The following is a 23,960-nucleotide window of genomic DNA, read 5'->3' as shown; positions in this document are numbered from 1 at the left end:
AATTAGATTATTTTCCAAAATCGTTCAGCCCTAATTGACTCCGCCCCCCAGGAAGTTGAATTTGAATTTGAATTGGAATGACAGGAAGTGTAATTAAATTCATGGCAATTCAAAGAAATTCCACACAGTCACACAACAGAAAGCATGTGTTGAATCTCACATAGGGGAGAGCGGGGCACAACATAGCGCTTTTTGACTTTCTCAGTTTGTGCAAATCTATTTATTTTTTTCCCACATGTCTTGTACAATTATGTGGTTTTGTTTTATTAATACAATGTATACTTTTTTCTTGATTTACCCTGAAAGAAATGTCAAATGTGACAACATTCCCCATAGGTGGGGTGCATTGTAACATGTGTGGGGCACATTGTAACGTGCATTGTAACATGTGAGGGGCACATCACCATATGACAGCTTAAAATGCTATCTCACCTAATCAAAAAATATACAAGTCAAACCGAAATATTTTCTTAATAAAATACAATTATTAACTTTTTCATATAAAATAATGGCATTTTTTTTAATAATTAAAAATAATACATTTTTGAGTTTGACAACAAGCACACCGGAAAACACAGCTATACAGCATAGTTCAAAACAAAATAATAATTAATCATTTCTGAACATGTACTCTCAGTCTTTATTTACATGTTTCTCATGTTTTCTCAATAGAATTCATAAAAGTATAGAATATAATATCATATTTCTAATAGGGGCAAAATGTAACACAGTGTGACAACATGCCCCAACTGCACAACTGGGCTTTAAACCCTGCTTGTGTCTTCTGCTAGTTAGCAAAGCATTAAAGAACGAAATCAACTGTTAAACAACAGATTGGAAATTAAAAAAAATACCAGATTTGTCTAATTTTAAATAAACACAAAAAAAATAGAGATGAAAAATTAACTTAGGTAAGATATGTACTTTTGCTATGTTTAAATGAATGTTCAGTGATATCTTACAAAGATCTCCGAATTTTCTTTTCTCGATATAGTGTTGAAATGGCAACTACTAAATACGTCAAGTTTCATCATGCTAGCGTGTGGAAGTATTTAAAACTAGTGTGTTACAACTAGTCTGCATTACATTGTGCCCCGCGCTCCCCTACAGTCAGGGTTAGGAAGGTTACTCTGGAAATGTAATTGCTCACTGTTGTAAATTATAATGTTACATCATTATAAATGTGGTTTAGATTACTTTATTTGGATTACTTTATCAATGTAAAGCAATTTCCTTTTAATTCTGGGAAATGGCGTTACAATTACAATAAATCAAACTTAGTATTTGTTCTTTGCCTAGAGCTTTTAACATTCATTGCTGGGGGAAAACATTGCTGGTAGTTCAAAATAATATAATTTATATAATATGTAATGCAATCATACCTGACATATTGTAAAGCTACATTGTTAAACACTTCACTTAAAATATCTATATGAATTTCTTGGAATTTTTATTGAATTGTAATTCTGCTTCCTTTTAATTCAAATTCGAATTGTAATTCTAGATCCTGTTTTTGACATCAATTCAAATTCTAGAATTGAATTGGAATTTAGTAGTCATTCTCAATTCAATTCTGAATTGTGCACAAGCCTGGTGTGATTGCAGCTTAACAGTACCAAATAAATCTCAAATTTGGCTAAAAGAATTTATTGGACTGTAAATTCAAAGCATTTAAAGAGGTCATGAACTGGATTATTTTATTATTTTATAATGTTTCCTGGGGTGCCCTTAGGCCCCGTCCAAAAACGAAGACCTGAAACGGAGAAGTTTAGAAACGCTGCAGCTCCGTTTTGTGTTTTGAATCTCCGGAGGGTGTTTTAGTGAAGACGGGACAAAACGGAGGACTTTAGAAATTATGACGTAGAGGCTTACGCTCGGCTCTGTGATTGGGTGTTATCAGTCATGACGTGTCCTTCCCTGATTTGTCATCCACTGTTTACACCGGCACGCGCATGCCCAGTGTTGGTGAATGGTCACGTGATCCGCGTTTTCAGTCGTTTTAAAGGACAACTCCGGCGCAAAATTAACCTTTGGTCTAATTCCACATTGTTACCTAGTCAACCGTTATCTGAGATTTGTTTTCATGATTGCCGAATGTAAATAGTTTTATCTCTAAACACAGTTTAGCCTATAACGCTAGTATAATGCTAGTATATAGGGCATAGAGTAATGACAAATAAAAATCGCTTGTTATTACCACTAACAAGGCTCAAAATAGCCCCACACACTAACACGACAGCATAATAAGGGTCACTACATTCAAACCGAAGCATTGAGAACTTTGTCAGTGTCCATACAGTTTAATAAGAAGATATTTTATACACACAGTCAACTTCGCGAATACAGGAAGAAACAGAAGAAAACTGTTTGTGTTTGTGTTTCTTCCGAAAACAACGGACCATATGATATTCTGCACAGTTCAGCGCACTTGGATCGGCGTTCGTAGATCGACTGGTAGAGACTATTTTTCAAAGATGGCTTCTTCCTGTATTCGCGAAGTTGACTGTGTGTATAAAATATCTTCTTATTAAACTGTATGGACACTGACAAAGTTCTCAATGCTTCGGTTTGAATGTAGGGAGCCTTATTATGCTGTCATGTTAGTGTGGGGCTATTTTGAGCCTTGTTAGTGGTAATAACAAGTGGTTTTTATTTGTCATTACTCTATGCCTTATATACTAGCATTATACTAGCGTTATAGGCTGAACTGTTTTTAGAGATAAAACTATAGTATTTACATTCGGCAATCATGAAAACAAATCTCAGATAACGGTTGACTAGGTAACAATGTGTAATTAGACCAAAGGTTCATTTTGCGCCGGAGTTGTCCTTTAATATGGACGGAGATCAATTCTATGCAGATAAAACGCTGGTGTGGACAGAGATCGTATTCGTTTTAATTCTCAGTTTTTAAATGAAAACGCAGTAGTGTGGACGGGACCTTATATTGTGAGTGATTGATTTTTGTTAGTTAAATTGCTAGTTAGGGCCCGAGCACTAACAGTGCGAGGACCCTATTGAAACTGTTAGGGTTATTTTTTTTTTATTTTTTCTGCAAAGTAACCGCCATTTTCGGGGCCGCAACATGCTCAAAAACTCACCAAATTTGGTACGCATGTCAGGACTGGTGAAAAATTTCGGATTTTGTGGGTTTCGCGGATGGGCGTGGCAAAATGGCACGCTAGCGCCACCTAGAAAATTGGAAAAAATTAGCCCCTCGTCCACGTTCAACCTACATGAACGAAATTTGGTGGGGACGTGTATCATATCAAGATGCACAAAAAAGCCTCAAGAACCCATACCCTAAACTCGACAGGAAGTCCGCCATTTTGAATTTGGCAGCCATTTTTGGACGATTTACACACTCCGTACTAGAGGTCGACCGATTCATCGGATTTGCCGATTAATCGGCACCGATAGTTGATTGGTGGAACTATCGTTATCGGCAAAAATCCGCACCGATAGTTATTTCCTGGTTTCCTCCGTTGCTGGGGCGGCTGAGAAGTGCGCGCTGTCATTCATTACACAGTACGAGAGAGCTGAGAAGGGTCTGCTGGCATCATGCAGTACAAGAGCGGCCTCTAGAGGTGTCATAAAAACTATCAACTGATGCCTCGTGTTGTTTATTTCGACACGTGACACTGAGAGCGCGAGCTGTGTGGAGAGCGGAGATCGCTGACATCTGATGCGCGTGCTAAAGCACGGACAGCGAAAAGGTATGTACACAAGAAATTTTGTCATATCATTATAAACTGATGAATTTGTTGACTAAATGCTGCATTAGTAGAGAAAGAACCGCACAACAGTATGTTTGTTTGCCTTCGAGAGTGGCTGAGTAGTACCACAAGCGGTTAAAACACTGACACAAAAATACACCTAAGTCCGACCCGAATGTTTAATGTCACAAATTGTTACCATCTATTTGCATTAGTTTATATTCAGCTGGTCACTTTGATGCATTCATTATGCAGCGACGTTGCATATAAGCTAGAGACTTATGATAGCAAACTGATATGTTCATACAGCCGACAAAAACAAACGAATCAGAGAAGCATTCGATTTCGGTTCTTTTTTCACCATCACTTTAATACATATTTATTTTTATTAAATATTCATTAAGTTCTATAAATACAGGGCTCCAGACTGCGACCAAATAGTCGCATTTTGCGACCAAAATTTGAGAGTGTGCGACTGAATTTTACATCCAGTCGCACATGTGCAACCGGTAAATTTGCCACACGTTAAACGCATGGTAAGCGTGGAAGGGACGCGTCAATGAATCCGTGACAAGAATAGCGCGATTAAACGTCTGTGGGAACATGAGAGACGGAGTGAGACGGAGACAAATAGGCTATCACAACCTGATGTGCGTCTGAGCAATAAGCGATCTATCGACACATTACCTAGCAGCGAATACAAACAAAATGAAAGTGGAACTAAAATACGCAACTCATATAGGCTATGCTTCACGGGCCGTTGGCGTTTTTATCAGGTTGGACCAATAATAGACAGAGCAGCGCATAGTGGAGCCCCCCGAACCACCGACAGTAGTAAAGCCCCGAACTTGCCAGTCGCTGGTTAACACATTAATTAACATTAACTAAGGTTAATAACTGCTGTTCATTGTTTGTTAATTAACATACAACAATTTTAAATTAAGGTTTTTATTTGTTAACCATAGTTAAAACTCTAACATGAATGATCAAGGTGAAATTGTATTACTCAAATATTAATGCTGTAAACATTTATATTGCATAATGCACATAGTTCATGTAAACTAGCTAATAAATCATTGTTAACAAATTGGACATGCAACATGTTATAGCTAAAGAAACACACATTTGACATATTTTAATGCCGACATTGAAATGCCGACATTCAAATTTCTGCTGTGCCTTCTAAAGGCATTGACGATGTAAAGTTGTGCTATTTGCGCATTTTCGTCGATGGGCGTGCCCGTGGCGTCGATGATTCGCCATGAAACAGGAAGTTGTAGTAACTTGGCTGTAAATGCCCAGATCTGCATGAAATTTTACACATTTGACAAGAGTCCCACCCTGAACAAATCTACTTGCCGACATTCACCCACAGTAATAGCACCACCTTCTGGCAACAGGAAGTGACCTTTAACGAAGCAGCTCCTGCCGCATGTTTGACCGACATGTACGAAATTTCTGTGGTACATCTACCATGGCCAGACGCAAAGAAAAGTCTCTTGGAGCGATGCCTTAAACTCAACAGGAAGTCGGCCATTTCTAATTTTACCGCCATTTTTGGATGATTTACTCATTACGTACTTTAACTAACTCCTCCTAGGGATTTAGTCGGATCGACTTCAAATTTCTGGTGTGCCTTCTAAAGGCATTGACGATGTAAAGTTGTGCTATCTCCGCGTTTTCATCGATGGGTGTGTCCGTGGCGTCAATGATTCGCCATGAAAGAGGAAGTTGTAGTAACTTGGCTGTAAATACCCAGATCTGCACCAAATTTTACACATTTGACAAGAGTCCCGCCCTGAAAAAAACTACATGCCGACATTCACCCTAAGTCATAGCGCCACCTGCTGGCAACAGGAAGTGACTTTTAACGAAGCAGCGAACCAAATTCACAGCCGCACCGCCTGAGCCGCAGAATATGCAACGCGGCCGCCTCACACCCCAACGCGCTACAGGTGCGAGGGCCCGCCCATCGCTGCTTGCAGCTTTAATTAAATTTTGTTACTTATAATGTTAGTTGGATTGAATGATCTTTACATCAAAAATTGTCATAATTTAAAGGGTACATATCATGCTTTTAAATCATTCATTTTTACATATAAATCATACTGTTGTGGTCTATATAAAACATAACTGTAATGCTTGGGTCTGAATTCCTCATTAGCTCCACAGGCCCCTTTTCTACCCCTTTTCTGATGTGCGTCTTTGAGCGACCGGTTTCAATGCGTCCCCTTTAAATAAAAAGGAGATGCGTCACACCCCGCCCGCTCTCCAGGTCGATGAGTTCACGGTCAGTTCAACTCCCCACGTTCGGCCATTATTGTAGTTTGATTAGAGATATACGATTATATACGATACCTTCAAAGAACATTTTTATTCACACTTTAATAAAATGTCAACAACAGAAGAGTTGTCCATCAAGCCTTACATATTCGAGCCAGAGCGAGCGAGTTGATAAAGACGACGACGAACCTGCAGAACAACCTCTTCATGTATTGATATGCGAGTTAACTGTTTTGTGTTATTAGTGAAAGTCGACTATTTCTCTTGTTAAAACAAGCACACTGACAAGATAAATGACTACGGTCTAATCTTACCACAAAAAAAATCTGTATTGACAATATGATGCGTTTAGAAAAGCATCAGAAAACAACGCTGCTAAATGACCATTGATGAAACTCAAGAACAATAATACTGCAGACGTGTAACGTTACTTCAAAACAAAAACAAAGAAAGACAAAGGTACTGCTAAACCATGACCACCATGTGTTTTAAGAAAGTAAAGTACTTTATTTTTTTTAACGATATTTACAGCTCATCGAAATGCTCTGTTCGTCGTCTCCAAAGATAGAAGGAATTTACCTCTCATTCAGACGAAGTCAATCGGCAAACCCTTCTTTATACTGGCGGAGGTTGTTGAAGTGGGAATCCTTGAAGTGCTTCAGGTCACTAATGTACATCCAACAACTGAACATTTTGACTTGCCCTCTCGTAACTTCTGCATCATTGAGCTCGGACTACAAAATCGGAGCGAGAAATAATAATGGTGGATTGCTCGAAGTGTTGGACCGGTAGTCAATGTCCTTATTTGTCAGTTCCGCTGCATAGACATAGACAACAGAAAAATCTGAACAGGTTGAAAAATATGACCAAAACAGAATATAAAGATATAAACAAATCACCTGAAGAGAATAATTTCATCTTTTCTGTACTTATAAACACTCCAAATATACAACAAAATGCATTTAAGGGCCAAAAAAGTGGATTTTGCATGATATGTCCCCTTTAAAAATAAAGGCATTTTTCCTAGCCTGATTTTAGCCTCTGATTTGAACACTCTGTTTGAAGGGTGTGTCTGGTGTGAGACTTAAGTGTAAACACCCACTCCTGTGATTGGTTGACATGTTTGCATGTGAAATAGCTAGTATTATGATAGGAACTCTCTCTCGCGATATCTTTTACTACGTTTTTACTATTACAGCTATCGAGATTAACAAAACGTAAAAAGTATTGATCATATATTTAGATCTATTCCATCACATGAAAGGTAGCAGTGAAGAGCATTAAGCAGATGACAGACAGTCTGTCAATCGCGTGAATGCTGTGATCTAATCATTGCAACACAATTTCTGCACTCTCAGGAATGCTTTCACCAAATAACAATGCGAACACGATGTAAATTCAGTAATAGCTCTGTTGTGCAGTGTAACAGCGTCATTGATTTCATAACAAGTTTTGTCAGGTGTCCAGATAAACTCGCACTCTGTGATTGACAGCTTGGGCGATTGGTAAGGGAGCATTCTTTGATTGCTTTCTGTTTTAATTTAATCACAGTTTAAATCCACATTGAAATGCACCAAATAAAAATAATGCACTGCTGAGACATTCACATTGTTGAAAACAAAAACTTTCCTAGCACTAGGATTGTTTAGAAGGTAATGGTATTGATCCTGTGCTGATCTTTTCTCGTTCTCCAAAGATGTGGTGATGTTGATATAGGCATTGATATTATTCTGCAAAGGCAGACTTTCACTGCCCTGTGACGTCACACGTGTCCACTTTTGAGATCCTGTTGTTTTCTGGCCTTGGTTTCAATAAAAGCAGTTTTTGGAATAACAAGGAAGTTTTGAGTTTTGAAACTTACAGGGTACTTTTATAGTATAACGAACTCTTAACTATTAAAAGATCAAAGAAAATTTGAATTCTCAGTTCATGACCCCTTTAACAATTTGATTTATCTGATATCTAAGACATCACTTAACCATCCCACACTCTTAAACCAATGCGCTTGCCCCCAATGCCAATGCCCCCCCCCCCCCAAAAAAAAACAAAAAACAAAACAAAACAAAAAAATCCTTGTCTTCTATGCATTTCTTCTCTTCTCCAGTTTTCTCCAATTCTTCCTAATCCAGGTGTCTAATGAATCTGGCCTTGTAAATTGGCTTTATGCACAGCTGCACTACTTCCTGAACTTCAGCCAGCTACTTTGTTTCGTGCAGGGCCGGATTGGGACTCATTTTCAGCCCTGGAGTTTCATGCCTTAGACCGGCCCACTTTAGTTCCCGACTGACTATATTAAAATAATGTAATTAAAACCTCAGTATATAGGCTAAGCAATAGTGCACTGTTCTGTACAGCATTGTAATTCTTTGTATTTTTCAAAAAATATTATTTTCTAATCAGTGCAATAGCCGGGTATGCTCCCCCGGGATTTTTTTTGGGGAAAAATAAACCATTAAATGCACTTTCTGGAGAGTTTTGTGCAAAGAAATATAGAATAAAAGTATGTCTAGCAAAGTCTTATATTTCTGTAAGTCACACAGAATAAACACAAATATGGCTGAATAGATTGCTAGCTGAGAAACACTGCTTTAATTATTGTAGGCCTATTTATGATGACTTTGTGAAATGTTAACTAAACAGCATGAGCTTCTTCAGCTGGCCAGTAAGGTTATTTGGCAAATTTCATTCTGTAACATACAGATCTGTATAATGCTATTGTTTTTGTCTTACCGAATGTGGTAGCTTTATGCAATTACAGTTTGTCTATAAGCTTTTTTTTATTTTTGATTAACGCTGACAGTAAAGTGTTGCCAGATATTGCTGCGAAAAAGAAGCAAAACAAAATAATAATAATCCGAAATTAGTTAATAGCTTGTGTTTTGGAAATAAGATTAATACATCACTAACCCTAACATGCAACTTTCCAATAACTTTTTAAAGTGTCACATTAAATCAGAAAAACAGGTCCAGGAAATTACTGCACCTTTCCATTACGTGGATCTGGCAACACGGATGCTGCACTTGCGCTCTCATTCACAACGCGCTGTTCACTGCGCTAGCTTCTCACAGCAACATGAATTGGAAACACTCATGTGAGGTGATTTAAACATGCCTAATTAATCATTCAAAGAGCATGACATTTTATTTTCGAATGTAAAAAAATGACAGAGGTCGAAACCTCGGTGACCTCAAATCTGTGTTAAATAGGAATCCATTGTAATAAAGTTATTCTCATTCTGGGCACAGTATGCAATAGGCAATGCTCTTCCTGCTTCTCCTTCTCCCTTCTTCTCTCAGTCTCTTTATCTTTACCTGTAAATCTCCCCTTCCCGAAGCTGAGCTTTGATTGATAGTCTTTGCAATCTGATTATTTAAATGTCGGTCGTTTAAAACTTCTATCGTAAAACAGCTGTTTAGTTTAGCCTTGCATCTTATTATCTTGGGAAGCGTCGCGTTGGGATTCGTGGTGCGTGGCTCGCGCTTCTGTGGAAATAAATCCTGCTTTGATCGGTCATCTCAAACATTTTGCCATTGCCGACGTGCGGCGTTTGAGTGCTGATGATGAGGTTGGTTCTCGTTGCAATGGTGGTGGGTACGGCCCTGACTCGTAAGCGCTACTATTGTCCATGTTTCGTATCTCTCTCTTTTTTTTTTTTTTTTTTTCGCACATCTCTAGCAGCTGACTTTTTTTTGTGGGGCTGCGAGAAAATAATAATAAAAATAGTGGGGCTACGCTGTGACTGGAGCCTATTTAACACATTCACCCAGTGCCGTCGTGACAACGCCGGCCCTCCTAGCCAATAAAACAGACCGGCCCACCGGGAATTCTCCCGGTGCTCCCGATTAGCCATTCCGGGCCTGGTTTCCTGTCTGCCATTATTGAACAAACTGATTAATCCAGGTGTGCCTGATTATTGTTGTCATCCACACCTGGATTAATCAGTTTGGCCAATAATGGCAGACAGGAAACAAAGGAGCTGGCTGAAGTTCAGGAAGTAGTGTAGCTGTGCATAAAGCCCATTACAAATATTGTTGGCTCTTGTCCAAATTGCTTTTGTCCCCCTTTTGTAAGTCACTTTGGCTAAAAGTGCCTGCTAAATGCATAAATGTAAAGACAGTATTAGGTCAGCATGTTTAATTAATGTATGTCTGAATTGTTTCTTGTCCAGGTTTGCATCAAGGTTAATTGCAGGAGTGTTGGACTTTAAAGCTGACGTGGACAGGTATCTATGGACAACATTACTGTACAGTGGCGGATTTACACATTTATGTCCAAAAACCTGTGCTAATTTAATCATTAACATTAATCATTGAATGCATGTTTCAGTCAAGCAGTGCCAAACACCAGGGAATAATATCTTGCTATTATTTCATATCAATCTGTTGCTGTCGGTACATCAACAGGATTTTCTTTCTCTTTTGTTCCTGATTTCTTTCCACTTGTCCTCTCTTGCTCTCTCTTGCTGTATTTATTCCATCATCCAGTGGGAAGCTAGTGGTAGAGTATATGCGTGGACAGCCGCTATGTATGGAATTGTTTCCTCAGTTGTTCTCCTCCTGTCGAATCCCGGGACCCAAACATGACCATGTGGTTCATTATGGACGTCCACGCCGTGGCCCAGCTCACATTACTGTGGTCAGGAACTACCAGGTAAATTAGATTTTAATGCAATCCACAAAATTCATAAACGAGAACTGACCAAGAAAATCTGCAACATGGGTTTATATAAACAGGAGTAGAACAAATGTTTTTTTTTTTTTATTGGCATATTTATATAACATCAACAAAAGGCTTCCACAGATTCACACATATTATACCACAATATACATAATATTCCCATCAGTAGGCTAAGTAAATTTAAGCAAAGGTAGAACCATCAAAAGTAATACTAATTATAATCAATAATACAAAAATAGAAATAAAACAAATGAACAAATCGTTTAAAAAAATAGTAGGTAGGCCGGGAGCCAGGTCCACTCCTCAGGATGTTTTTTATTACCTTTTTTTGACTATTATTTCCTATTATCTTACACCTTGGGCCATCACAAGTTGATAATGACCACCCCCAACTCGGCCCTGTTTGGCCTCAGGGGCCAAAAAACACCCTTTTGGGGAAAAGCTTTTGGCGGCATTATGTAATTGTGAATATTAAGGACGCACGAGCCCGAGTATAGGCTACTTTTCTTGTCTCGTTGCAGTCCCTTTCGTAGCGCGCACCGCCTTGTGAACAGCGTCTCTTGCGCAGGTTTTTGTGTTTTTAATAGCCATTTTTTGATCTTGCAACAGTAGAAGACAACATTTTGCAACAATCGCTGATCGTGCTGATTCTGATGGTTACGTTTGGGTTTTAGGAAGAACTGACAGCGCTCCGCAGTGCTGTGAAGTAAAGGAAGTTAAGCTGGACAGATCGTCTAGTTTTTTTAACGGTTTTATCTCAAATATCTTCTTTTTATAATCTTTGGAAGCCAAAATACAAAATATATTAGAATAATATCCCAGATCTAAAGTGTAACCACGTTGAATGTTTCGTTCTGTCCTTATTGTCACTCATTAAGCAAGGGCTGTCGTGTTGCGCGTGCTGTGGATTTGCGTGAGATCGCTCTCTCTCTCTTCTGAACTGCGAATTGTAAATTTGCATCACAGACTATGGTTTAATTAAAATATAGTTTATATATAGAAATGGCTAAACATGTTCAAGATAACTTCTTTATAGGAATAATAAATAGTAGCCCAACTTGCGTGTATTTACTTAATTTCTCCAGTACCGACAGCAGAACCGATAACGTCCGAGCTTATCGATACAGCGGTCTTTCAAAATTCAGTACCGGGGCCCGTTTAATACCGGGTTTCGGTACCCATCCCTAGTAAAGCGGTTGCCGCTGCTCTCGTGACTTCTCTTGTAGTTGTCGGACGGCAAATATCATATCAGTGGTTGATCGCTGTGGTCGGAACCCGCACTGCGATTCTGGATATGCATCTTCAGCGATTTCCTGCAAACGTTTCAGTAGAATACGAGCAAGTACTTTGCCAGTGACAGACAGCAATGCAATACCTCGATAATTGTTACAGTCACCACGATCACCTTTGTTCTTATAAAGAGTGGTGATCGTTGCATCTTTGAAATCTTGTGGCACTTGTTTGGCATGCCAGCATTTCAGAATGAGTTGATGAAGATGACTGGCTAATGGGATTAGACCCGCTTGTAGCAGCTCACTTGGTATCTCATCTGCACCTGGTGCCTTTCCTTTTTTCATACTTTCAATGGTGGATAACACCTCAGCAATGTCAGGTTCATCATCAAGGTGATTATGGATTTGAGATTGAGGGAGGTTTAAGAGAGTTTGACGGCAAGCGTTTCCCTCTGCTCCATATAGCTCGTTGTAGTGCTCTATCCATCTTTTAAGCTTCTCCATCTGATCATCTATAGTAGATCCGTCTTTCTTCTTTAAGACACTACAGGTTTGAGATGTGGGTCCTGTTGCAGTCTTGATTGCTGCAAACATTTCCTTGAGATTTCCAGAGTCTCTAGCAGCTTCTATTCTAGAGCAGAGGGAATTCCAGAATACCTGGACACACTTCCGGACAGTTGCCTGGGCAGTTGATCTGGCTGCGCGATAGTTTTCCTGAGCTTGACGAGTGGGTCTTGACTTCAAACGAGCTAGTGCTTTCCTCTTTTCCTCTAACACAGGTTGTATTGTGTCAATTGCTGATTTGTACCAGTCTGGATCTTGAAGTTTTCTTCTTCCGAAAGTCTTAACCGTTAACGCGGGTCATGCACAGTATTTCTCAGCGAGTCCCAGTATGAGTCAGGGTCAGATTCTTTATCTATGGACTTCAGGCCATCCTCAAGTTTCTTACAGTACTCCTCTTTGAGAGCAGGTATGCATGTTTTTGTTACATCAATTTTCTTGGAATGTTTAACCTGGCGATAGTAGGGCCTTGGCTGCAGCTGCATTGTAGACACAACTAGACTATGGTCTGTGTCACAGTCTGCACTATGGTAGGTGCGTGTGTTGAGCACCTCCTTTCTCTGCTTCTGTCTTACTATGATAAAGTCCAGCTGATGCCAAGAATTTGATCTTGGGTGACACCATGTCATTTTACAATGTCTCTTCGCTGGAAAGATGGTATTTGTGATACACAGATTATTTCTACAGCAGAGCTCTAATAAGTGTTGACTATTTTCGTTCATTCGACCGACACCAAACTTCCCGATACAGTCAGGCCAGGCTTGATGGTCATCTCCAACTCGAGCATTTAGAGGCGCTTTTCCACTGTATAGTACGGTACGGTTCGGTTCGGTACGTCTCACTTGTGGTGCTTTTCCACTGCATGGTACGGTACAGTACGGTTCGCTTCAGGTCGCTTTAAATGGTACCTGGTCTGTTGAGGTTCCAAGCGTACCGTACCGGTACTAAAATGTGACGTGAAACACTGCAGATCACTGATTGGTCAGACAGAATCGTCACTACCAGCGTCACTACTAGCGTCATTGGATTTGTGACACGAGACACTTTTTTAGCAGTATTTTTGTTTTGCTGCCTTCAGCCTCATTTTAAACACATTTTTCCGTCTAGCAGTTAAAAACAACCACATAACGAGAATCAGGAACACCATCCCCTCCAAGGTCTCCATTGTTCCTGTGTTGTGGGTTTGAAAATGTGGCGCTTTTAAGATGATGTCATGGCAGTAGAGGCGCGCGCAAATAACGATCAGTCCCACACACTTTGAAGGGGTACTACTGCAGTGGAAACGAAAAGCGATCCGAACTGTTCCGCGCCGTATTATGCAGTGAAAAAGTGCCATAAGTCTCCTAAGAGCACAACACGTTCAGAGTCGGACGAGGGGTCCAAAACACTCTCAAGGTCGTAATAGAAGTGATCCTTGACAGTAGGTTCAGCAGCCAGCGTCGGAGCATAAGCAGAGATGATTTTGATGGTGCCCTGTCGTGTATTGAGCTTCATGACTGAGATTCTGTCACTAACAGCAACTGGTGTCTGTATGCTGTTAACTATGGTATTTTTGACAGCAAAACCTGTGCCATAGAGACGTGGTTCATCAGCAGGCTTTCCAAACCAGAAGAAAGTGAAATTCCTCTCCTTGATGGTACCTGCACCCGCAAGTCGGGTTTCCTGCAGGGCAGCAATATGTACATTTCGCTTGGAAAGTTCAGTGTCAATGACAGCTGTTTTCCTAGCGCATGTTGTCTCAGGGTCAAGGTCGTTGTCAGTGGGCATTCCGGTCATCATCGTTCGGACGTTCCAGGTAGAAAATAGTAGTTTTGTTGTTTGAGGTGATTGTTTCAAACTAATCAGACCACCTCATCTGATTGTTCGTTGGTGAGTGGAGCTCCTTATTGGCCGGGGGCTGCCCAGCTTCAGCGGGCGGTAGCTTCCATGAGGTTTGAGAACCCCTCCCACTCTAGAACAAGGTCCCTGGCGCCTGAATGTTCTTACCATCATTTAGACTTATAACCGGTAACTACCTCGTTCTGGGTATTGTTTTCTGTAAGAGTGAGTTACAGGTGCAGGTTTCCTCTGCGCGTGTCGACGATTCAAGTTTGGTCACTGTGAACTTGCCGCCAGGACTTTAAAGCTACCCTGGGTGGTCCTATCACTTGTCAGGGGCTTCTCTCGCCCGGAGCTCACGTAATCAGAGGAAAGGCATAGCCAATACGTCTGCAAGAGTGCCCGGGTGCAGGGGAATGCCAAAAGTAGAAAGCGATGCTCAGTACAATTGCCTTGATGGGATCCCAGCTCCATTTTGTGTATGGCTGTTGACTCCGAAGAGTTCATCCGCCCTTGAAGGCAAGTCTTACTTTTAATCTTGCCAGGGTGTACACCCACCCTCCTCATTCCCTATACAGGGCCATGGGGGTTCCGGATTAGTCGCCGGAAACTCGACCATGAAACAGGTAGTACTGGGTTACATGGTACCAGTAGCAGGTTTCGCGACCTGACCTGACATGCACCAACAGCAACATTACACACTATTTAAAATGAAAAAAGTGAAATCACACTCAACCCCCCCCCCCCCCCCCTTTAAAAAAAAATAGTTTCGGTAACACTTAATTTGAAGGGGTGTGCATAAGACTGACATGACGCTGTCATAAACATGACATAACACCTGTCATGAACATGGAGTCTTTATGAATGTTTATGACCGTTATCATTAGGTGTCATTCGGTAAATTATGACACTTTTAATGCAAAGTTGACATTGTTTAAAATGTATTTGTTATGACAACTTGACATTAACCAAGAAATCTGTCACAAATATGTCATAGCAGGTCTAATTATCGAACTTAAAGAAGTTATTTAGCTTTGTGTTAACATTACATTACCCTGTCATATGTTGGTTTTAACTTTGGTTGTCATGACACCATTATAACTGTGACATGAATATTTTACTTGTCCTCAAGTAAAGTGGAACACATTGTACTAGTTATAAAGATGTCTTTAAGGGTTATTACTCTGTCAAATGCTTTAACAACAGTGTCATTAATATTTCCCCTTACCTCAAGTAAAGTGGAACATGTTGGACTAGTTATGATTTCTTGGTTAATGTCAAGTTGTCATAACAAAGACATTTCTGTCTTGGTCAATGTCAAGTTGTCATAATCAAGAAATTTTTGTCTTTGTTCATGTCAAGTTGTCTTAACAAAGACATTTTAAACAATGTCAACTTTGCATTAAAAGTGTCATAATTTACCGAATGACAGTTAATGACAACAGTCATAAACATTCATAAAGTTCATGACAGGTGTTGTCATGTTTATGACAGTGTCATGTCAGAAATACTAGGCTACAGGAACTGAATAAAGTAAGCCAATATAAAATAACACTGGATAGTCTGTTTAGTCCAGACTGAATTAAATACATAGGCTATTAATTCTGATTGCTTAAAATAAATGCTATATTATGTTGTTATGACAACAGAATTAATGACCGAGACATATGGCTGCGTTCACTTTAAGAACTAGTGCACAAATTCACTGTCTCATTATAGTACTGTCTGTCTGTCACACGTGTTATAATGCTTATTTAAGACATAACCGACTGTCTTTACGAGGTTACTCACCAAGACCAGAGTTTTGACATCAGTTCGCATGTTTTTAACTGTTAAAGTGATATAATCCAGGGATAAAACTTTTGTTTCTGGCGAGCTGTTTGTGAGGCGGATTTAGGCTTTACTGTATGTGCACACAGTGAAAGACATCTCTGAGAATGCGCGAGCACGGGATGGTTTAACATTGCTTAAATGTTTAAACTGGTAAAACTTAAAAAGACGTTTAAATGATAAACGTTAGTTATGATGCAATGCTGCCCCAATTGTAAAAGTGAATATTCCGTCATGTCCCGACTCCTTAACGCGAGTGTGAGACACAGCACCGCCCGGCGCCCGCCCTGAATATGGAAAAAATTGATTCGTGGCCGTTGAGAATCGATTTTGAATCGACCACATTTTAAAAAAACAATTAACCGAAAAATCTATTTTTTTTTTGCCCAGCCCTATCTAAAACCCAGCTGTAGTCCCAATTGAGTCTTTTTTGTAGGCATTGATTTTTAAAAGACGATATCTCTGCTTACATTGAACTTTAAGCGCTGCATCTTTGCAGATACTGTTCATGCACCAACAGCAACATTACACACTATTTAAAATGAAAAAATTGAAATCCCAATCAACCCCCCCATTATTTTTTATGAATGAAAATGTTTCAAATCATCCCCCACTCTGTATTTTTCACAAATCGCACCCTGGTTTTAAGGATTACAAACATGTTATGAATGGATTCTTAAAGCCTCTATTTGGATCCGCATCCAAAATGTCATAATGAATTCGGTCCAGGCCTAAACATTAGGGATTAGTCTAAAGCCCAAAGTATACTTTGTTTGTAGTAGACATGAATGTGTTTATGTGTTTGTTCATGATCCTGGTGAGTTATTGGTCACAGGATTATAAGAATATTTGGTTTCATGTAATAAATCATGTTGTAATTTAAATTTTTGGGAAAAACAAACAAACATACAAATCTTAGTGATTACAAACATGTAAGTGGTTGTGTGTGTGTGTGTGTGTGTGTGTAGTTTTTCCAGTTGGATGTTTACAACAGTGATGGAACACCATTGACAGAAAGTCAGATCCACGCTCAGCTGTTGCGAATCCGCTCTCAGTCATGGAAAACCGACAAGGAACCAATGGGAATTTTGACCAGCGAGCATCGTCACACATGGGGTCAGGCTTATACTCGCTTGCTCAGAGGTATATCTGTCCTGCACACTAAACTACTATTTAACACAATACATTTTTTTTCTCTAATTTGCATCTAACTGCAAGGTTCAGAAAACATTTGTTAGAAAAATTTTGAGAACATGTTGTGGTTGTATACTGCTTAAATATAGTGTAAAAAAATAAAGTAGTGTTTTTAATGATCCATTAGCAAGAGTGATGCACAAAAGTGTTGTTATATACAACGTGAGGTCACTCTTTGCCTCTGCACGTATGGCCCATGTGGCTTACAGGCAGATTTAATTTCACTCTTTACCATCTAGCTGCATAGTTCCACTGTCAAGAGTTTTATGTTTGAGTTTAAGCTTTTTTTTGCTTTTGCCCCGCCCCTCTATAGATAAAATCAATAAAGAATCTGTGAGGCTGATAGAGAAATCGATCTTTACGTTGTGTTTGGACTCTCCAGTTATGAGGATTTCTGATGAGAAGTAAGAATGGTGTTTAAATTTATTTGTGATTGAACAATTACTAGAGATGAGCAGTGTATTTTCTTTTTAATGATTTTAACAATGTTGTTTACATCTTTATCGGTGATGGTTTGATTTGATGCCAAGAATGTTCATTGATTGGCAGGTATTCTAGTCGAATGGCAGCACAGATTTTGCATGGCGGTGGGACTTATTCAAACAGTGGCAATCGCTGGTTTGACAAGACACTACAGGTGACCTAAATGTCAGAGGCCTATTCTTAATGTTCTGTCATTTAAACTAGGTCTGTCAAAGTGATGATACACTGTAACTTTTTTTTAACAATGATGCTGAGCGATGCTGCTTGGGCGCTTTCCCATTTGAGAATGAGCAACAAAATTTTATCTGGATACTTTAGATCGGCCGTGGACCCTGTGTCTCACCTAGTTGCCCCTTGGCGGCAACATTGCCCAGCAACATTGCTCGAAAGGTTGCCCTGTGTATCATCACCTTCAGAGTTGATGTATACAATTGGCTTTATGCCCAGCTGCACTACTTCCTGAACTTCAGCCAGCTCCCTGTTTCCTGTCTGCCATTATTCGCCAAATTGATTAATTCAGGTGTGTCTGATTATTGTTGCCATGACTACTGAGGTCCGGTACACCTGAATTAATCAATTTGGCCAATAATGGCAGACAGGAAACAAGGAGCTGGCTGAAGTTCAGGAAGTAGTTCAGCTGGGCATAAAGCCCATTGATTATGTTTAACTTAAATAAGTAACTTGAGCTGCCGCTTTTAAGTCCCCCAATTAATAATAAAAAACAAATTAAATAACTATCTTGACATGATGACTTGATAATTCTGTTATGTATTTTTTGTTTTTAATTAGAGGCTTCAGAGCAGCAGCTCAGTGTTGTCCCTTATGTACACATACACAAAAGTTGCTATAATAGAGCTCACGTTTATGAGTAAATGGAGAATTACCCTTTTTTTCAGGTAATGTATCCATAAATCAAACCCTGATGGGATGTTAAACAATGTTATTTGTGTATGGTAATTTGTGAAAAATATTTATTAGAAAATCAACAAGTGAAATTCCATCATTCATCATAGAAATGTTAATGTTGAAGACTAGTGGTGGATTGCATCTTTACACTTCCATAAAGTAAGATCCATAAAGTTGTGTTTTTATTGAATAATATTAAATATATTGTTGTAGTATTATTAAATTGTTAAATAAAAAGTGATTTTGCAGTGCTGCGAGTGTCATCCACACAAATTACCAAAAGTAATTAAGACATGGGCTTATGTTTTCTTGGAACTGAATTCATTAATGCATTAACTACAACAAAATCCCTATTAATTAAATTTTAGACATTTTAAAGTACTTTAATCGATTTGATTTTCATTGTTAATCTATTTGGGGTTTTTTCTCCCTGTTTCTTTCTCTGTTTTGTATGTTCAGTTTGTTGTCGGTGAGGATGGGTCTTGGGGTCTCTTGTACGAACATGCGACAGCCGAGGGTCCACCTATAGCCACATTGTTGGATCATGTGCTAAAATACTGGTATTTACAAACCCATGCATGCCTTAAAGAAAGGCAAAAACACACAGATACAAACTCTTCTATCATTTATTATCTCTGCATTGCGTTAATACTACTGATAAAGGCGGTGTCTCAAGCCAATTTGTTTTTTGACGTCCGTCCGTTTTTGAATGTACAGTAGGTAGACAACCAGAATGTGGTTTTTACCGCCGAGGTGTAGTTGCTGCCTTTGGCCGCTAAGAGGCGCAACAATCACAGACTCTCAGAAGCTCTTGGCCGACAGCTTTTATGTTTATCCTACCGTTCTTGAAGCTTAAATAGGTAGCTTTTGCAATCCGTTCCCTTAATTTATAAACTGTAGGCTACTCACGGATTCTTAAACTGTTCCCTCGGTTTAACAATTCGTGCCCACGGATTAATAAACCGTAGCCACGAGTTCCTAATCCCTGCTCTCAGATTTGTAAACCGTGCCCTCAGTTTTAGAAATATGTACCCACAAATTCATAAACCGTGCCCACGCTTTCGCAATCCGTAGGCTACTTACGGGTGTGTAATCCGGACTCGCGGATTTGTGGCTCGTCCCCGAAAATGTGCCGCATGATTCAACCAGGCCTCCTGTCTAGATGCGGGATGCATTGTTTTTAAAAGGACTTCACTTACAAAAAAATAAATAAATATAGCCTAAGACAAACACAAAGTTATAGGTCTATAAAAATAAAACATTCACAAATTGTTTTACATATTCTCCTGTCTTAAGTGAACTCATTTAAAGTTATAAACGCAAATAATAGGCCTAATAATAATATGCTATTATTATTACATTTAGGCTACATATTTAGATATAAGACGCTTTTATAAAAAAAAAGAAACAAAGCAATTCGTCAAATCATAATAGGCCTACTGGTTAGACAATAATAAAACAGGGCTGAGATGATCACAAATAGGCCTAAACACAAGATTTTGACGAATAGGCTGACTTTTTGCCTTTATTAAACATTTAAAATATGCGCAAATTAATATGAAAAAAAAAATAGATTTTGCTTTCTAAAAACTATATTTTGCCCGCAGTGCTAAATGAGAAGAGCATGTGAGAGATGGTTTATAGGTGATTTATAGGCTTGTGTCTGAAAAATAACGATCGACGTTTTCTTGTTATTGTGAGTTTACACAAATAAAAGTAGTTGCAAATAATGTATTATGTATTTTTTTTTCCATATGACCAGAAATGCTAGATTATTTTGAATTGTTTCACTGTTGATCGGAACATGCAAGTGTTTGCGGCCGCGGCAGTGACATGCACACAAACAGTTGGATATACGTTAAAACCTGTGTTTGTTTGTTAGAATCGTAGCCTATTATTATTGTCTAAGACTGACATTTGACGAATTGCTTTGTTCTTTTTTGTGGATAAAAGCGTCTTCTAAATAGGCCTGTAGCCTAAATGCATTTTTATTTGCATTACTACTATGAATGAGTTCACCGACGACAGTAATATATTTAACATAAAATAATTTATAACTTATAACCAAACCTTTTACAGTTTTTGAACTGTGTTATTATTATTATTATTATTATTATTATTATTATTTTCGCTTATTATAGTACTGAGCTCTTTCCTCTAAAAATTTACTTTAAAGATAAAAGTATCCTAAATGTATTTATTTTTTTAAATGCAAGAAATTATCCATTTTAAAAAAGGATTTTAAAAACAATGCAATGCATCCCGCATCTAAACAGGAGGCCTAGTTGAATCATGCGGCACACTCTAGGGGACGAGCCACAAACCCGTGAGTTCGGATTACAAACCCATACGGATTGCGAAAGCGTGGGCACGGTTTATGAATTTGTGGGTACAGATTGCAAAAACTGAGGGCACGGTTTACAAATCTGAGAGCACGGATTAGGAACTCGTGGGTACGGTTTATTAATCCGTTGTGATAAAGTGCAGTTATGTTTCTAACGTTAGTGTTTTTGGAGCAACTGAATGCCTTCAAACAAAAGCTACCGAGGAATCGTCAAGAAAAGTAAAGGCCAGTTTTAAAGTTTTACAAAAAATAAACCATGTTCAATTTGTAGCCTATATTGTTCTTGAATTGTTCGAAGAAAAAAAGGACATACTAAAAACGCCAGTCTAATCTCAGGAGCTGCTTTGATTACGCTCATGGCGTTTAAAAAAACGCGGCGCTCCCATTGAAAACAATTGAAAACACGCCAGGCGTGTGGAAAAACGCTTTGGTGGACACACAGGCTTTCAAGTGGGGGAGGGCGCATATTTGCATTTGAATGTTGTGTTACATTCTAAAACATTTAACGTGTGACGCACACACACAACTGCACATGCACACACACAGGGCTTACATTCTGTTTGATTGTGTTATTGTTGCAAACATGCTGCTCTAAACTAAACTAGTGTTATCTGTCTGTCAGCAGCAAAGATAAAGTTGATAATGCTGACTCGCCTTCACAGTGAACGCGCATAGGCCTTAACGCATTCGAATTAGCCTACTTACGCAGAGAGTTGCCAATTTATTTTCGTTTTTAAATGTTTTGTTTAAAAGTAGACGTTTAAAGCTTTCTAGTTCATATCGCGCCTCTGTGTCCTGATTATATTGTCCGATATTTACTTCTAATGTGTTAATCCAGTCAATTTGTTGATGAAACATTTATTACAATGAAGATAGAATTTATCCGAAACGAAATTTACAAGCTTTCTACAAAACAAAGCTTAATTGGTGGTCAAAATCATGTCTGACCCACTCAAATATTTTCCGATATATTGGGTAGCTTTTGATCCTATCTTACTCATCTCATGCGGTTCACTTTTTATATAGCCTCAACATAGACGAAATAATAAAAATAAGTAACATAATATTATTAAACATAAATGTGAAACATAGCCTATGTTTTTTTTTTTTTTACTTATATTTAAGCGTCACGCCGCTCCGCTTTGCTCACATTCTATGTAGCCTATACAGTACATGCATGTGTGTGTGTGCATGTGCTGGAGGGGGGCCCATCCCTACTTTTGAATATCATTATCATTATTGATCATTTAATAATTAGTTTTTTCATGCAGAAATTATACTATTTTTTCAGGTTTGACACTTTACTAAAAATGACTCTGAATGTAGGCTATTACTAAATAACTTTACATAACATTACTATCATTACTTTTTTCAGGTTGTTTTACTAAATTTAATTTATATTAATTTATAGCATGAGCCCCTGATTATGTTGCATGTTCTCTTGGTTTTTTTTTTCTTCTTTTCTTTTAAAGACAAACCGAATCGGTTACCTAACGTAACCTCGGTTCTCTCTAGATGAGGGAACGAGTATTGCGTAAGCTAGCTTACGCTACGGGAAAGATTCATCTTTGCTGAGAAGTTGAAGCCAAAAAATTATTCCATAATTTTGTAATCATTGTCAACGCAGTCTCTTCTGAGGCAGACCATGAGCGGGCTAGCTAGCGGCTCATTGGTTCGCTCAGAGAGAATGCACGAACCTATGGGAGAGCGGCGCTGAGTCCGCGGCCAATGAGCGGACAGCGCTCGCTTACTGCGTCACAGCCCGCCAAAAGGGGCGTGGCTACAGTGTATAAAGGTCGCTCTCCCAGCTCGTTCGTTGATTCTGTAGCATGAAGCGAAACGCTATTGGCGCAAGCACGGCCGGGAACGCAATACTCGTTCCCTCATCTAGAGAGAACCGAGGTTACGTTAGGTAACCGATTCGTTCTCTTACGAGAGGTTCTCTCGTATTGCGTAAGCTAGCTTACGCTACGGGAACACCTGGTCAACGCCGTGCGCGCTAAGTAACCACTAAGCATCCCAGGGGAACACCGGGGGAATCTATAAGTGGATGAAGAAAATACGGCGGCCAACATAGCGGCCGTTACTATCTAGTGCAAAAACGCCCAAGGCGGCCGGCGAAGGCGGGCCGTGATGTGTGGGCTAATGCAAAAGCACATACGGGAACACAAGGGGTGAGCCGGTGTGATGGAACTCCCGATAGTGCGGCTTCTATAGGAGGGCTGTGAGTACTAGACCGCCAGAATTTTCGCCTGTAAGGCTGGAACTTCCAAGTTGTAAAATCTGACAAAGGTGGAGGGGGAGGCCCATCCCGCAGCCACACAAATGTCGTGAATGGAAATCCCGCAGGACCATGCCCACGATGAGGCCATGCCTCTGGTGGAATGAGCCCTGATGCCCAGAGGGCAAGGCAGGTCTTTAGCGGCATAAGCAGAGGCAATCGCGTCTACTATCCACCTGGATAGGGTCTGTTTCGAGGCGGCTAGTCCCTTGGTGCGGCCACCGAACGACACAAACAGCTGCTCCGAGCGTCTGAACGCGGCAACGCGTGTAGTGTACACTCTGATAGCCCGAACCGGGCAGAGGCGGTCAGCGTCACGTTCGCTATCGGATGCAGGCAGCGCCGATAGAGAGATGACTTGCGCCCTGAAAGGGGTACCAATCGCTTTTGGAACATAACCGTGTCTAGGCTTTAGAATGACTATGGAGTCACTCGGTCCAAACTCTAGGCACGCGGCGCTTGAAGACAGCGCGTGAATGTCCCCCACACGTTTTACTGAGGCGAGAGCCGTCAGAAGAACGGTTTTTAACGAGAGGTATTTTAGCTCCACACACAAGAGGTTCAAACGGTGGGGCTTTCAGAGCTTCTAGAACTATAGAAAGATCCCAGACCGGCACCGTAGGGGGGCGAGGGG

General features: G+C 39.7%; 1 protein-coding gene across 1 annotated transcript in view; it reads left to right on the top strand.

The window, feature by feature from the left end:
* Nucleotides 1-23,960, top strand: part of cratb (carnitine O-acetyltransferase b) — a 118,626-nt gene that overhangs the window by 3,605 nt on the left and 91,061 nt on the right. The window contains exons 4-9 of the mRNA XM_089123004.1: nt 10,169-10,222; nt 10,485-10,650; nt 17,087-17,261; nt 17,626-17,716; nt 17,862-17,949; nt 19,161-19,261. Coding sequence (XP_088979130.1) covers nt 10,169-10,222; nt 10,485-10,650; nt 17,087-17,261; nt 17,626-17,716; nt 17,862-17,949; nt 19,161-19,261 — 675 coding nt within the window. The remainder of the gene's footprint in view (nt 1-10,168; nt 10,223-10,484; nt 10,651-17,086; nt 17,262-17,625; nt 17,717-17,861; nt 17,950-19,160; nt 19,262-23,960) is intronic.

Source organism: Pimephales promelas, chromosome 18 (genome assembly GCF_988280905.1).
Source record: "Pimephales promelas chromosome 18, fPimPro1.hap1.1, whole genome shotgun sequence".
In the NCBI taxonomy this organism is placed as follows: Eukaryota; Metazoa; Chordata; class Actinopteri; order Cypriniformes; family Leuciscidae; genus Pimephales; species Pimephales promelas.
This window is presented reverse-complemented; position numbering and strand designations above follow the sequence as displayed.